Below are 17,145 nucleotides of genomic sequence, written 5' to 3'. Positions count from 1 at the left end.
GGACCTCAGTTCTTCTAGGGCAGTCTGTGGTCATGAGTCTATGCAAGAGATGAACCCGTGAGCTTTTATTTTGACTGAAACTGCAGCCGAGCGCTTATTTAAGCGGAAAACTAGTTTACAAACGCTTCACATTACAAATCTAGTGAAATGCTGTATAAGTCAACAATGCAAATGTGAAAAAAATGCGTAACTATGTTCCCAATCACACGTTAAACTCATGTACAGATAGAGTTCACTGCATTCACTCACTGTGAGCTGAGCTGATCGCTTCTCTTTGCACAGCGCAAACAGACAAGTACTTTTCCTTGCCTTTAGACACGGTTTTATTTAGTTTGACAGCAATGGCGTAAAACACAACATTAAAGATATTTAGTTATTGTTTTGTTATTATGAGAAGTTTAAATATATTTTTGGGCCACCACAGTCTGGTTAATGAGTGGGAAACACTGAAATCTGTTTGTGGCGGTCAGTGTTGATATTGTGGCGGGACGCCACAGATAAATCAATGTATGGGAAACACTGTATACATTTATGACACTGTAAATATAACTACTTGGTGTTGGTGGAGTTGTACTGCAATATTTTTCTGTGAAGCTGCTTTGAAACGCTGCACATTGTATACAACTCTAAAATAAGTTAGACAATCTGACTTCTGACTAGTTATGCAGTCTGCAATTATGTTGCTTTTCTGTCACCTGATGGAGTTTGGGTTCTGGTCACTGTCGCCTCTGGCTTGCTTAGTTAGGGACACTTAATATCAACCATATTTATCTGACTGTACTGACACTGTTGAATGAGAACTGAACTGAGCTGGACGATGATTCACTGTTTTCTGCAGAACTGCTTTATAGCCGAGTTTAACTAATTTAATATTTGACGATCTTTACAACAATTACACTTTTTTTTTTCTGCTGCTTTACAGCCGAATTGAACTCTGTACTATAGAGTTCATCATTGAGTTCATTGAAATTAATCATCATTGATTCATTATTTTCCGTTGATTATTGTGAAGCTGCATTGAAACATTCTGTATTGTATAAAGTACTATACAAAAAAATTTCATTTGACTTAAATTCACAAATACTTGATTTTATTAGTTGGCACGTTAAAGGAAAGAGGGCTTGGTGAATTATCTTTCTGGTTACATATTATGTACAGTACTTAATTGTCAGTTAGTACCAAAAAAAGAGACATTAAACGAAAGGAGTGATCATCGAAGGCATTTTATTTGAATATGCTGTAAGTTCCTGTGTGGCTCTCAGCTCATGTTGTAGCCAGGAGTTCAGGAGATCCACTGACCTGCAGAAGTGCTCATTTCTTTCTTCAAAGCCACGTATCTGCCATCACCCTCTCCTCTCAAAAGCACTTTAGCAAATTGTACTATAATCAGGTTCACCGTGAACCTGCACCTCTGACAAAAGTCTGGATATGGATCCAGTTTCATGCTCAATATTTAAGTGTAAGGAAGAAAGAGGGAACACAAAGAAAACTTAAAGCTGAATTATGTGCTTCTTGACTGAAACTGTGACACCCCTTGGAAAATAATGAAACACTTTCCTCTTTCCTGATACTTGCAAGTCATTTTTCTAAAATGTCTAACAGAGAAACTCAGGGCCAAAACTATGGCTCCAAACCTCATAAGTCAACCCTTTCTAACCATTTCAGAAAAAACACACAAAAAAACACACACACTCTAAATCTAACTGCTGTTACTTTTAGTACTGTGCAACAGAACATAAACCAGTGACAAGTGTGTGTGTGTGTGTGTGTGTGTGTGTATCTATGAGAAGAATAACAATAAAAATGTGCAGTCCTTCCATACCTATTAATCAGTGAGGACTGCTTTATGCATTTATACCTTTCTTGTGAATTTAGTTTTTTGCTAAAATAGTTTCTCGGCACCCTAAACACACGCTCTGTGTGACTGATGGGCTGGTCAAGGTAAATCAGGTTTAATTTTATAGCACTTCCCACAATATCACCCACGCTTTACAGATTGGATAACTATTACTGTATTTTGATATGTACCAATACCATGATAGAAAATGACCCACCTTGTGGTACAATACGTCACCCTCCTCTATGTTTTATCAGTTGAACCATATTTCATTAGTTCATTAGTGTCTGGCACCTTACATGTGAAGAGAAGTGAAATTCCCATACTTTTTGTGTTGTTGTAGTTCTTTTGCAAGAGAAATGGAGAGTAATGTGAGGTAGTTCTTGGGTTGTGAGGGTCTAAGGGGCTGTTTACATGAAACTTTGTATGCGTTTTGGCCGTTCATTTACACCACAACGGTGCTTTGGGGGCCTGGAAATGCGAACTTTTGGAAACGGGTTTCAAAGTGCAAGTTTTTGAAAACGCTCTCTTTGTAAACAACAAAAACGTGAATCTCTGAAGACGATGACGTCATGCACATGCGTATTACGTGTTCAGTCTAGTGTTTCATCGCCATCTAATGGCCCGGCAGCAGATTGCAGCCTTTTTTTGCGGATCCCGGTGAATGGGCATCATTTTGACAATGGTGTCGTCTGTACGTGGAAGACTCAAAGGAAAAACTTCACCGTTTTAAGCATATCGTTGTCGGGTAAACGTACACTAAGACACACGGGCCGTCCTGTCCTGACTGTTTTTCTTGATGGTTAGTGCAATCTGATATGTGAGCATCTCTCTTTCATGGCCTCATTAGAGGTGGACTGAGCTGTGATTAGACAACGGATGTATTCGGCTACAGCTGAGTAGCTTTGCCATCGGGATTCTGGGAGAGCTGATGTTATGTATATATGATCAAACACTCCTTTTCTGACGCGATTCTTGCTCTGAAAAGACAGGCTTAATTTATGGATTTTATGCAGGTGCTATTTCGTTCAGATGCTCGTTTAGTGTTTAATTAAGTGTGGCTTTTCTTTTAGTAGTGGAATGAGTGTCTGCTCTCTGTCACAGTGCTGTCTCTGTGCTGTAGTTTTATGGTCGGTCCACTTAGTCTCAATATTTATGCTTTTTCTTGTGCGAGTGCTTAAATTGAAACACAACCCTCCACATTTAAACAATAAAAGTCTTTAAGGACCGACCTTCAGATCTACCGTCACTTCATAAATACCTTATCATAAAAAGAACAGAAAACCATCATCTTACCCTTCGAGAACACCTACTAATTAAAAACACATGCTTCCAACATCATTTAAAAATTCACTCTTCTTTGCCCCCAAACTCTCTCCAGAAGAACCTTTATATGAAGTCATAGAAAGTCATTACTAAGAATGTTTCTTTTTACTTTTCTGATTATTTATCATAATGGAAAAATCGAATTATTTTTCTACAAATGTGTGATGTACTTCAGAGCATTAGAAGTGTGTCTTGTAGGCACAGTCGGTCTTGTGCTTGTGCTTGTGTGTTGACAGTGTTGAGTTAGCACTTATTGACTTGCTGACCTCTTGCCTCTCGGTGACCTCTGCTTGCGGTGCCCTCTGTGCCACTAATAGGGATCTAATACAGTCTCAGTGCTGCTAGCTAGATAGCAGCGTTTAGGATGTCACTGTTGTTGTTGAGTGATGGCGCTCACATATGCTTTTCACAAATCATTTACAAAAAAAAAAAACATTCCTACCCTAAACTTTTTAAAAACAAATGACTTTGTGTAGATCAGAGCATTCTCAGAGACCTGTGATCTGGACTGAAACACACAACCTTGCAAGTGTGGGTGGCCCGTGTGAGCGGATTTTCTTTTCCTCGTCTCAGAGAGAGAAAAAGATTGATCTAAGAAATTTCAGTACACTTTATTTAAGTGTATTTGCTACATGTTTCATGTAGTTACTATATAAATGATTATAAATGACACATAGCCTAGTTCACACAAACTAAAAGCCCGACTATAGTAAATATATGAAGTTAATTATTGTTATTCAGTACTTCAATGCTATTTTATGTTCAATGTTAATTACATTCAAACATGGACACCTTAAAATAAAGTGTAACCGAAATCTACTATTTTCATGTACTCTTCAAATTAAAAATTACAGATTAGATATCAGTTGTTATTTTGACACTTTCCCCGCCACAGTTTTTGAAAAATGTTGTCATGTTTTCATGGCTCCCTGAATATTTTGTTGTATGAAAATCTGAAAATGCAGTATATCATAAGAAAGAACAGACCCTTGTGCTAAAAAAACATTTTATTCTAGCTTCATGCTTTCTTTTTCATGCAAGTTTCATAAAAAAAAAGCAACATTTTGAGCAAACTGCTGAGAAAAGCAGATTTCTGTCAAAAAAATGTATCAAAACATAGATGGAGTAGATCAAGTATATCAACACCCCCAAAGCATCACAGTCCTATAGCTCGTCCTGGGTCAACATTTCATTCAGTAACATTAGGTAGTTTTGATTTATTAATGTTGATGTTCATGTTATTTATAGATCTGCTTACCTTTGCTATCACTTGTTTCTGCTTCTTTTTCACGTGTTTTGATCAGGAGATTCAGCACTCTTTCAGAAGATGCTTAATAGCGAATTACAGAAGTTAATGTGTCTTAAATTGCTTATCAAATTGGTGCTAACTAGTTTAAAACGGACACCCATTAAAGGAAGACTGCCCTATAAATGCAAATGACCAAAATCTGTATGGTTGCTGCTGTGGTATTAATTTTTCATTTTTGACTTTACGTGATAAATTGTTGTGTATGTAAAAGAGCAGTGAACATAAGCAGAAAGAAACCGCTCTGTAAATGTTCTCATGAGCTCTGGTAATTAGAGGAATCTCATAAATTACACTTGTGTGGCACTGCATTTAAAGAGCACTCCGATAAGACATCTTGAATTGTTAACATTTTTCATTGCGTGGAGCGCTTGGGAACAAGAAGGAACAGCTGTTTGGAGCACCGGCGCCTGTAGGAAACACACATTGCTTATTCAAGGTGAACTTCAGTGCTCTGCAATAAAAAATATTGAGAACTTCTGTCACACTAATTAAGCAGAAGCTGTTTGTTGGGTCTTTCCGTCAGAGTCGAAGTTGCTTATATATATATATATATATATATATATATATATATATATATATATATATATATATATATATATATATATATATATATATATATATATATATATATATATATTATTTTTTTAAGTTGATAAATATTTTTTCTTGTAGTGTTCCGTTTCTTTTTAAACTGTAACTTTACTTTTACAATGTATGCAGCACAACACAGCTGAATGTTTTATTTTAATCATGAAAGATGACTGTACACACAGGACCAAGTCAATGAAACAGAGCTGGGACTTGTCTCTCAGCAAACATCTGATTCTGAAGCTTGTTTGCAAATCATCAAACTGAGAAATATAGCAGCAATTTTTTGGGGGGGTTGAATATTGATTTGATTGGATATCAGTATCACACTTGGTCTTCTCTGCACCTAAGTATAGTTGAGGCAAACCCGTCTGTCACAGACATGAAGGATCATTGTCTAAAGCCTGTTTTTCAGCCTGCATGTTTGACTTTACTGCATACAGCATGAACTCATGCGCCCTATGACTGTAGTTTGTGGTACTCTGCTTTACCTGTAGAGGACAGAGTTGTCGTCTTTATACATTATCAAACTCAAGATGTACAAACACCTTCTGACTTTATCACATTGTTGCGTTTTCCGTCGTCGTCTTAGACTGACTCTTAAAAGCAACTGTGAGTGTTGCCGTAGATGCTTGATGTTCAATACATTAGTGCTGCTCCTGACTAAAGACTTCTTGTTGACTAGTACTCATTAATTTAAGCCATCTGTTGACTAATCGCACGCTTATATTAAATTAATTACTTATCTGTATACTGTGGGGAATACTACACCATAATGAGCCTTCAATACATGTAGGCCTAATGCTAACATGCCTATTCCACGCTCAAGCGCACACATGAAGCTTGCCGCAAAGCACCGGCAAAAGCAATGATTATGTGTCGGGGGAAAAAAATAGCAAGGAGACATTTTGATTACTGATTAAAAAACAAGTGTTTTCTATTTTTGGCTGCAAATATGAAGTTGACGATGCTGACTCGCCATCTCCGCATTATAGTGGACGTGCCTTTAGAGAAATGCAGCTTTCATACGGATGACATAATCAGTATTTGTTTTCTATTTGAATTGGTTAGTTTTAAAGTAGACATTTCAAGCTTTCTATAGATATATTTGTCATGTATGTGAGGTAAGTAGCCTATACGCTGAGTTTTGGTTCATTTTTGTGACACGCTTCAGTTCACGGAGACAGAGACGCCGGTATGTTGCATTGAATCTGCCTAACAATTAAACACCGGATCTGGCGGATCAGAAATGGCCTGTTGATGATCTGTGTGTGTGTGTGAGACACTTTAAACTGACTTTGTTAAACATGTTACTTTGTTTTAGTTAACTTAGTTTAGATCTTTTTCTTGTACCTTGCACTTTTTTGTTAACAAAAGTGTATTTATTATTTATTTGTTTTATTCATTTAGGATATATTTTTTCACATTCCGATCCCAATGTCTAAATTTATAAAATATTGAATAGAATAAGAAGGAAACGTTCTTTAAAAGAGTGTACTTGCATTATTATGCTATTATATTGTCATTATGTAATCAGTGGCATAAAATGGTCTGAACATTACAATAATATCGTTTATCGCAATTAATTTTGGTGCAATATATCGCACAACAAAAAGTAGTTATCGTGACAGCATATACAATATTTATTAATTTGAATTCATTATGTAAACATTTTGTTGCAATGAATGAATGAGAACTTAATTTGTGCAGAGTTGTTTAATGAATCTAATCTAATACATGTTAACAGTCACTGGTCGCCATCTACGGCATTGTTGTAATAGATATTGCAATATTTGAAGCGTAACATTAGTTTCTAATGTCATTTACTCATATTTACTTTTATATCACATTTACTGTATATTCAGACTATTAACTTTTATCCCCAAAACGTTTCAAACACAGCTTACACGACCGCTGCTCTCTCTCGTCAGCTGCAGCGCAAACACAGGTTTACATATTCCGGTGTGATCTCGATATTCCTCTAAACCTTTGAAATTACGATCGCAATCTTTTAATTAATAATCCTGAATACATATGGGTCTATAGCCTATGTATTTTTGTAGGCTATGTCATATTTGTAGCAGACCTCAAAAGAAACCCAGGCGATTAACGGTTTCCACTGTTTCACTCAAGCACCCTTTCACAAATAAAATGACTTATATTATTTTCTGAGTGACGGAGATTTTAAAATGAACTGATTTTAACAGTGATCACTTTAGCTAGGCGACAATGTTAAATGTTGATTAGCATCAAGACTCAGTGATACAAATGATAGGTTAAGCTTATCATTTCCCCTTTTTCTTTTTCTGTTCTGCGCCTCAGAACGCTTCCTCTATCCATTTTATGCATAGACTTAATGTCAAAGGGTGAGTGGTTGACTTTTTTTTTTTTTTACTCTGTTAAAATGCTAAAAAAATAGTTAAATACAACGTTTCCTTTCAACATTAAAAAAAAAAAAAAAAAAAAAAAAAAAGTTTAAAGGAGACTTTCAAATACTGACTTCGGCTCAATGCACTATCGCACTATAGGTTGATGGTATATATATGGTAGATGGCGCAGGCTGATTGGTCCTAACTCAGTCTGCTTGCAATTACTGTACATCATTCTCTATAAGGCACAGCTGATTGGTTCCTGCTGTATCAGTAGCCAATGAGCAGCAGCAGCAGTGTAGCAGTTCTGCCAAGACCTAAACATAGCATTGTCAAACACTCAGAGAGTTGTCATATTAGAAATATTATTGTTATATATAGTTTAGGTAAAAAGGTACAGTACGATAATTGTCGAATATGTTCCTTCCTGTATATAAATATCCATTAATATCCTCCTTGCAGAATCACAAGGTCATGTTTCTGAAGAAATCACACAGCTGATATTGGTCAGGAGATTAGAGTTTCTTTTCTTCTAGAGCCCATTATTACATATCATGATAGATTTCTGACATATATATATATATATATATCATTGACTTTTGTTGAACATTGAACATTTTCTTAGTAACAGTGCAAAGAGGAGCATGTTGATTTGGTGGTCGGAACTGAAGTTTTTTGTCTTCTCTTTTATAGCAGGTCTTTATAATAAATTAGTGTTTACAGTGTGACTGTGACACCGTGGACCGAGAGTGGTGTGTGTGTGTGTGTGTGTGACTGAACCGAAGAGAACAGCAGAAGAGAGAAAGGGCCACGGCAGGAATAAATAATCATTTGGCCAGGTTAGGATTCCAGTGGTGTATCTTACGTCTGTTAGTTGCACTAGTGCTATCATTCGCCACCATTAATATCCAATTTCATATGAAGCAAGAAACCTTGTTTAGCAGGAATATAATATGGTGTGATAACAGCAGGACACCATCCTGCTCACATAATTACCCAAATGCAATGCTGGGAGGGATCAGATCCGCGGCTGGGCAGGGGGCATCAGCGATAAGCGCCCGGTGCGCTCCCACACACTGGTAATTACTTTATTGATAATTTGCAGGGAAAATTGCCTGAGCCAATCGTTGCTGCTAGATTTAATGGATTGGAGGGAGGGGGGGGAATAAAAAAAGGATCTTTCAAAAGAATTTTAAATATTTTTAGGCCATAGGGGAAGGCTTTTCCTCCAGCGATAATAGCTGAAAGTCATGTAAAATAGCCACTCTTGGCATGATGCTGCTGGACGCACGTGTGCTGGTGGCAGGGGATGTTTATCTGGCCATCCTGCATTAACACATTTACCCCCTCGCCTTAAATGAGGTCATAATTCTCTAAGGGTAAGGCCTTGGTAATGAAATTGACATTTAGCAGCCGCACCACAGTCTATTAACTACAATAAATTTAATTTGCAACAGGCCCAGAAGTGAGCTGGGCTGCAGAAAGAGAGAACGAGATGAAAAAACAGCAAACCGACGGCCCTGGTGTTTATTACATGCGCTGGCCACAAGTACATTTTGCTAAAATAAGACCTCTCGTGTTCTCTCGTGTAACTATAACTGCTTTTGCTCTGCCTGCTAAACGATCAGATAAAACAACATAAGAAATAGAAGCACAGCAGATTTAGTGTTTCCAGACTCACGTTTTTCAAATAAGGATCTGCTTCTAGACCCACGTCTGTAATGTCGAGAATATTGTTAAAGCCGAAACAAGGTGGCCTACATCGCTCATAAAAATACTTTGGCAGCCTTCCCAATTCAAATTGTAATATTTACTCGCCCTCATGTTGTCCCAAACCTGTATGACTTTCTTCTGTGGATCGATCACCAACTAATCAACCAACTAATCAACCAACTAATCAACCAACCAATCAATCAATCCAATCAATCCAATCAATCCATCAATCAATCAATCAATCAATCAATCAATCAATCAATCAATCAATCAATCAATCAATCAATCAATCAATCAATCAAAAATGTAATTGACTTCGAGGCAAGGAATTGTACTGCCATCATTTCCACCACACTAAACAATATTGTCCTTAATGAATTTGATCATAAGCTAGTGTACTGGTGTACCAAGGAGACAGTGAAGAGCATCCTGGAGATGAAATATGAGACATGATGAGAGAAATGTTTCTTGAGCAGCAAATCATCTTATTAGGATGCTGGAAATTCAGTTTTGATCACAGGAATAAATTACATTTGACTATATATTCAAACAGAAAACAATTACCGGTATTTTAAATTATAATAATAGTTCACACAATTACTGTTTTTCCTGTATTTTGGATTAAATAAATGCAGCCTTGGTGAGCATAAGAGAGTTTAAAAAAAACATTTATATGCTATTTCTGTTTTTAACATATTATTATATTTGTCATTATTAATGTTGGGAAACAACATTTGATCATGTGACTTGAATCTGTGAGTGGGGAAAACTTTGTGTTTTAATATGACTCCTGGGTTGTCTAAGCCCAATGGAGATCTTCAACAGTCCCGTCGTCATTAGTCTGTTGGGTGACCTGGTTAACATAGGTTGTGAATATAGTAGTTTACTTGTTTTCATCATATGATATTCATGTGGTTTTATTATCAGGTGACTGGGTATGGTTCAACTGACTCTGATTTGGCTTTTGACTTTTGACTTTTCACTTACGGTAGTCGTGTGACTTACATGATCCAATTTTGAGAAAGGGCACTTCAAACCAAATATTTAACATTTTCAGTATAACAAAGGTCATATTTTCATGTACCACACAGTGATATGTACTGTATGCTAGTTTTTTTGCTACAGTGGTGGTGTTTCAGGTTTTATTATTCATTTGTCTAGCTGTGAAAAAAGCACAAGTCACTTAAGGAGTTATTTCATAAATGTAAAAAAAAAAAAGTGATGTCATGTACAGTGCTAATAAACAATGCATTAGAAGTTACAGAGTGGTAAATTCTCTTTGGGCGTTTCTAGTGGACAAATGAACTAGTGCAATGTGTGTTGCAGGGGATTTTTTTCTACAAACATTTCTACAGTAAAAGTACACGCATTGATTGTTGACAATAGAATCAGCTCAGTTTACTTTCTACCATGTCCCATACTCTGTGTTTATGTGTCGGTGTGTTTGCGTGAGCATGTCTGTATGTCACAGTGTGGATGTATGACTGGAGTCAGTTGCTCTGGTAAGTAAAATCCTTTAAATCTCGGGGCAGTCTCTGGCCTGTCCGTGAGGATCAATACAGCATGTGTACAGTCATTTTGAGGTCCTCCCTGATGGCCACTTCATTCAGCCAATTGGGATTTGCACGAGCACTACTAAGTGACACCAATGATCGATCATAAAAGCTGATCGGCATGATTGTGTGGCGTGAATTATTACTGAATTTAATTATAAATGCACAGCTTCACACGTGTGTCAAAAAGGGGCCTGTTTTTCTTTATTTTGTTATTAGTTATTATAACAAGATTTTCAGTATGGTGTGCAGGATGGTTAAAAAAACTACACCAATACCGGCCACTGAAGAGGGCACTGGTTTAGTTTCAGAACACAAAAACTCTGTTAAAAACGAATAAGGCAGGAAACCTTTAAAGTGACAGGTCAGCTAAAAATTAAAATTGTCATAATTTACTCACCCTCATGTCCTTCCAAACGTGTATGACTATCTGTCTTCTGTGAAAGACAAAATAAGATATTTTGAGAAATGTCTCAGAAGAACACTTGAAGTGTTTTTTTTGTTAATTTAGTTAAGTCAGTGGTCACCATTGCTGTTTGGTTACCAATGTTCTTCAAAACATCATCTTTTCCCACATCATTGTAGCTGGACCTTCTTTTCTTCACTTTTGGATGTGACCGAGACACAAGGACAAATTACATAACCCCCACATTTCTGACCAAATCTAAGTCGACCGCTCAAATATAAACCGACAACTAGTTAACCGACGACAAATTTTTTAAATACATTTTTACTAAAAACAAACAAACAGGGTCTTTAAAACTTAAAATAAAAAAATGCATGCATAATTCTTTTTTTGTAATGTTACTTTTGTATTAAGGTCTATAATAATGAATATGCGAGACACTGAAAGACACTATGAAAAGGCTTCTACCAAGGTTCCCACCATGTATAGATGATTTTAGGTTTTACTATTCTTGTGAATACATTTGGTCACCGCAGTATAAGTCTGTACACACACACACAAACTTTGATTACGTTGTCAAAATAATCTTTGTCCACAGGGACAGCAGATGAATGAACATTGTTTTAATTAATGTTGAATGGTTTCTGTGAGGGTTAGGATTAGGGGTACAGTCAGAGCAAAATATCATTAGCTCAGTATAAAAACAGTAAAAGTCAACAGAAAGACGTGCAAAGAAAACAAGTGTGTGTGTGACTATAGTGTCTGTGCCCACGTATCAGTGTACCTGAGGTGAAGGCATGCACCCCTCATGTCTGAGAAACATTTACATCAGTGAAACATTCATTATCACTTTAACACAGTTTACACTGCAACGTGTCACATCAGAACGGCAGTACTTCGCTCATAGGATCTGTCCCAATAACCACACTTGGGGTCTTTGTACTCGCCTACTTGTTACGTATTTCTGGTATTCGGCCACATTGTGCAAGTATTGAATGAATTATGAGTACCGGTATGTGAATTTGGATCTACGCATGACTTTTGCACATTTAATTAGATTTATTTTTTTTACTTTTTGCCTTTTTATCATGACATGTATGTAATTTAGGCAGGGGAGTCGGGGTGAGAGATGATTGGGACATGGGCAGACCTTGGGTGTCCAACAGTCGTCCGACAGCTCCTGTACACATATCTAGAGCATATGCAACACACACACACACACACACACACGATGACTTAACTGTTTTAATTTGTGAATGCGGAATCTGTGAATCTGTCGTTCTTCTCAGTTTGCGCAAAACCATATTAATATTATGCGCTTAAATTAACTATTTAAAATCTCATGTTTTTCAATAGATACTGTATCCGTAACATTGAGATATCACTGGAACAGACACCAGGTCTCTGATGAGCTAGACAGTAGGAGATGTGAATGGCATAATTGCTTGTGGAATTTGTTTCTGCAACTTTCATGCACTGTCCATGTTGAGTTCAGGTTTAATCAATCAATGCCACAATGGTGGCGTAATCTTTTGGCCAGTCCAGCCTGGATGTTTCACAACTAAGCTAACCACTGGGGCTGGTTCTACTTTTTTAAATGTATTTGATATGCTTTTTTTTTATATGTATTTTTGGTGTGTGTGTTTCTTGAAGGTCTCGTTCCCGTCACCGAAAGTCTCGCAGTGGCAGCAGTGGCCGGTCCAGCAGGAAGCGCAGTCGCAGCAGAGAACGAGACCGTGGCCAGCGCAGGACTCGAGACAAAGACAGGCCTCGAGACCGAGCTAAAGACAAAGAGACCGACAGGGCCAAAGACAAGGACAAACAAAGGTAATACTTTCTTTTTGAGCCATTTGAATTTCTAAGCTCTCTCTTTGTTTTTCTCTAGCGCGTTACGCACACACACAGAAACGCACTCCCAACCTGTTCCAACCCATCAATATATCCATCTCATGTCTGAACCAAATCTTATAGTTTAGATTCAGCTGAGAGTTGAGCTCAATCGTGTGGTAGGCCTCATCCATCCAGCCTGATATCTGCCCTTCAAACTCAGTGTATACACCGTCCCGCTGGGCGTCTAATGCATTTCCTTCTCTCTCACTGTCTTGATTTATACCCCAGTGTAATATGCGTGAGCAAGAGCTAACTGCATTTCCATCTCCGCTCTCCTGTTTGCCCCTCTCAAGCTCCACCTTTACTCTAGAGAGAGATTTTACTCCAAGACAAAGTGTTCTCCTTTCCAGTTCCAGTGACAACCGTCAGCAAGACTGAACATATTGCGTGAACTTATTTACAACACGGAAACACCAGTAATTATAGACATATGCAAAATCTATTCAAGATGTTGTGATTTCTGACATTCTGGTGTTTGGATGGTTCTAGAAACATTTCCAAATAAAGGTATAAATCTTACTAAATGACAGCAGTAATTATTACAAGGATCATTAGGTGTAATTTGTTGTGGGGCCACTTCCCTTGCGAAGGCTCTTTCCATGAGAATTGATTGGCTATGGAGTAACCCACTGAAGAATACATAGTCTGGAGAGAAATTGCTGATTAGTGATTAGTGACACGATAGAGACAGGTCGTGTTTCCTCAAGGATACACAGCACCGCGTCTGGGGCCTGTTAACCATTCCAAAAAAGTGAAACAAATGTATATGGATAAACTTATTAACATTTAACTAGGGGTGGGCTATTTAATTATAGACACAATAAACCAGTACTGGCACAAAAATGGTCTCGGTTACGCTTGTGATGAATGCCTGTCATCTCGAAAGTGTATCATTTGCATGCATTTTTAAGCTTTGCCAGTTTAAACATCCAACAATTTTAAACCAATCGAATCTAATAAGCTGTGAAAGAGAGCTCGCGTCTGACAGACTTTGTTTTGTGCTCATACACCAGTATTCAATTGAGTTTTTTTATCACAGCTTATCGTGTTCAAACAGTCAAACACACAGAGAATAATGTCAAAAATACCTGTCTTGGGGAGTGTTCACATAAACACAGATGGTAATGGCTTAGTTAAATTAAACAGCTGGGGGAAACTGATGTGTGTCAATGATGTGTGTTTGCAGTGTGCTGTTTACATTAATCTCACGTCATAAAAGCATCCTGAGGTGCAAGTACATTCTCAGACTCAGACGAACGCACATCTGCTGGGAATATCTATTCGAATAATATTAGAATCGATCCACGAATCTCGATGCATCGATATATATATGTGCTCGGACAATCTTTCTTTCTTTCTTTCTTTCTTTCTTTCTTTCTTTCTATATTCACTGTTACTCCATTGTTAATAAAAAGTCTATGATTTATTTATAGTCAAGTACATTTACAGTGGACAAATGTAAGTCTTAAACACTGTAACTTGAGTAGCTTCTTCACCTATGGTGAGTAGGGGTGTGCGATATTGACAAAAAAACTTGATATTTTTCTGGGATTTTCTCGATAACGATTATTAGATGATATTTTGCCGAGTGTGCTTATTGTGTTGTTACTTTGGCAGGTTTAAGACAGTCATTTTTGATATTCTTCAAACTCTCTGTGGTGGTCAGTTCACAGCAGTGACAGAAATTATTTTTTCCAATATATTTCAATTGATTTTTACCCAATATGGCCATTTTTACCTTTATAAAGCCATTCATTTAAACCTAATTATATGCATGCATCATCTTTTGTGTCAGTTTCATACATTTAATTAAATTAAATTATAAAAATAAGACAATAGGATTGTTACCAATCAAATTAAATCAGTATCAACAAAATTCATCTTTGCAATATTAATATTTAAAATGATATAAAACAAGAAAAACTACTTTAAAAGTGAAATTGAAACCGCCAGTAGTCAATCAAGTCACTGTTAATGAGCGAATCATTGAGATTCAACCGACTCATTCAAACGGCTCATTCATTCAAGGAAAGAAGCATGAGACTATCTTAATCTATCCTAGTCAACCGGTTCATACTAAAAGCTGATTCACTCAGTTTTGAACTTTTCTTTGGCGAAATAGAGCAAAAACTGGCAATATGGTGTCTAAGATGTAAGTCACTTAATATTAACTTCTTGTTTATTAAACTTGCTTAAAAACAATATCACATTTGCTATCATGCTGATATTTGGAGAAAAACTGCACTCTTGTGATATTTATTACTAAATGATACCAGATAAATCACGCAGTGAAAGCTTGCACTCTAAATGCGCACCCGCACTAGTCTAATCTACAAGACTACGTCCCGTCCAGTATGCATGCACTCTCTGGGTGTGTGTGAGGGATAGGCTATACTCGATAATGTCAAATAGCACATCGTCAAAGCCACAATTATGATATTATCGCAGACGATCAGTCGCAGAGATACTTGATCCTTCAGGTGATCTGGTAAAACTACTGGATGAGTCATGTTTTAATTGAATTGAATAAAAGTGTTTCTAAATCTAACAAAGAACTAGTGATGAATCGGTGTAAACAGTAAACACACATTTTAATCCCCGGACACTTGCTTCTCTTCTTTGTTAGTCTGTGTGTGTGCTCTATATTTTGCTCTCTGCAGCTTATATGTCCTAGGGGAGTCAATACATGTAATTGTGGCTGTAATTAGGGGATGTGGCTGGGATGACATTAACATAATGGAGGGACAAACACAAATGAGCAAACACAGGGGCCGTTATCTTAAACACTTCAGACCCTTGGGACCCCCTGCCTTAATCTGAGCTACAATCTCCAATTCACTCTAATATGTGTTTGTTCACTTACACACTTTCCTGTAGGACACATCGGTCTTCACTTTCAAAACTATCCTTACTTATTAGCAGTTTTTATTGAATATTTAATATCAAAGTTGGTCTACTGTAATTTCACTTTAATGACATTTGGAGGGAACATAGATTTGATGGTCTAGAACAGGGATTTTCAACTCTGGCCCTCGAGGTCCACTTTCCTGCCAAGTTTAGCTCCAACCCTGATCAATCTCACTTGCCTGTAAGTTTCTAGTAATGCCGAAGAGCTTGATTGGCTTGTGTTTGATTGGAGTCGGAGCTAAACTCTTCAAGAAAGTGGATCTCGAGGGCCAGAGTTGAGAAGAGTCAAGAACGTAGATAGGATTGTGTAGAACCAGTTGGTTTTCTAGATGCCAGCATTATGCAACTTGATGCAGACGGCAACTGTGAGCCAGTGAAGTGAGCTAAAGAGGTGTAACCTGCAATCTCTTGCAAACCAAAGACCACACGATCACAGGTATGGGCACGGAAGTGCTTTGGGCCAATCATACATTTCTGTTTACAGTAAGGCTGTTTTTGTGTTACACTGCACTGCTTTTTAATCGTTTTCAGTGCATAATGCATATTTTGTTTATTTCACTAATTGATAGAAAGATAGACAGACTTACAAAAGCGTTTTATTTGTTTTAAATGAGGAGGTAGGCTTATTGTACTAATTTTCCAAGCTTCATTATAATTTGAATCCCATCCTAGTTGACTAGCTTAGTAATTGTTCCAGACTTTTTCCTGGACTTCATGCTCCAGTAAAGATTACAGTGTATTTTACCTTCTATAAAATGGCCTGTAAAAGCAGCCGCAGTAGTCCTGTGCAAATTGCCTTACTAGTAAAAAGCCAGTGAAGTTCCCCGAGTGTCTGAACTGGATGAATTTCCCAGAGTGTCTGAACTGGATGTTGTTTAATAAGACAATACCATCGAAGTGACACGCTTAATAACTTGGCTGTTGCCTATAGACGGAGTTCGAGGGCTGAGAACCAAGAACGGATGGTGGACTGTAGTTCAAATAGCCAAGACTTTAAACCAAGAGCACTGAAGCGGGAGCGTCTGAAGGAACAAAACATGAAGTATGCCAGCTTTTAAAACATGTGGCCCATTCACGTATTTGCCGGAGCGCTACTACTACTATTGGGATTCATTCTCACAGAACGTGTTTTTGCTGTTAAAAACACAAGACACAGGTCAGTGGAACAAAGAAAAGTATTGAATAATATTACATAAAACAAATGGGAAAATTGCACAGGTCAACATCAATGAATGCTATCAATGAAA

At 37.3% G+C, this 17,145-nt stretch overlaps 1 protein-coding gene across 3 annotated transcripts in view; it reads left to right on the top strand.

Annotated features, from left to right (window-relative positions):
• Positions 1-17,145, top strand: part of rsrc1 (arginine/serine-rich coiled-coil 1) — a 143,367-nt gene that overhangs the window by 15,529 nt on the left and 110,693 nt on the right. For all 3 annotated transcript variants that reach the window (XR_013797399.1, XR_013797400.1, XM_079610940.1), the window contains exon 4: positions 12,755-12,928. Coding sequence is in view for 1 of the 3 variants with exons in the window: in XM_079610940.1 (XP_079467066.1) it covers positions 12,755-12,928 (174 nt within the window). In the remaining 2 variants the exon portion in view is untranslated. The remainder of the gene's footprint in view (positions 1-12,754; positions 12,929-17,145) is intronic.

Source organism: Phoxinus phoxinus (genome assembly GCF_949152265.1).
Source record: "Phoxinus phoxinus genome assembly, chromosome: 4".
NCBI classification, from domain to species: Eukaryota; Metazoa; Chordata; class Actinopteri; order Cypriniformes; family Leuciscidae; genus Phoxinus; species Phoxinus phoxinus.
Note: the sequence above shows the minus strand (reverse complement) of the source record. Positions and strands in the feature narration are given on the sequence as shown.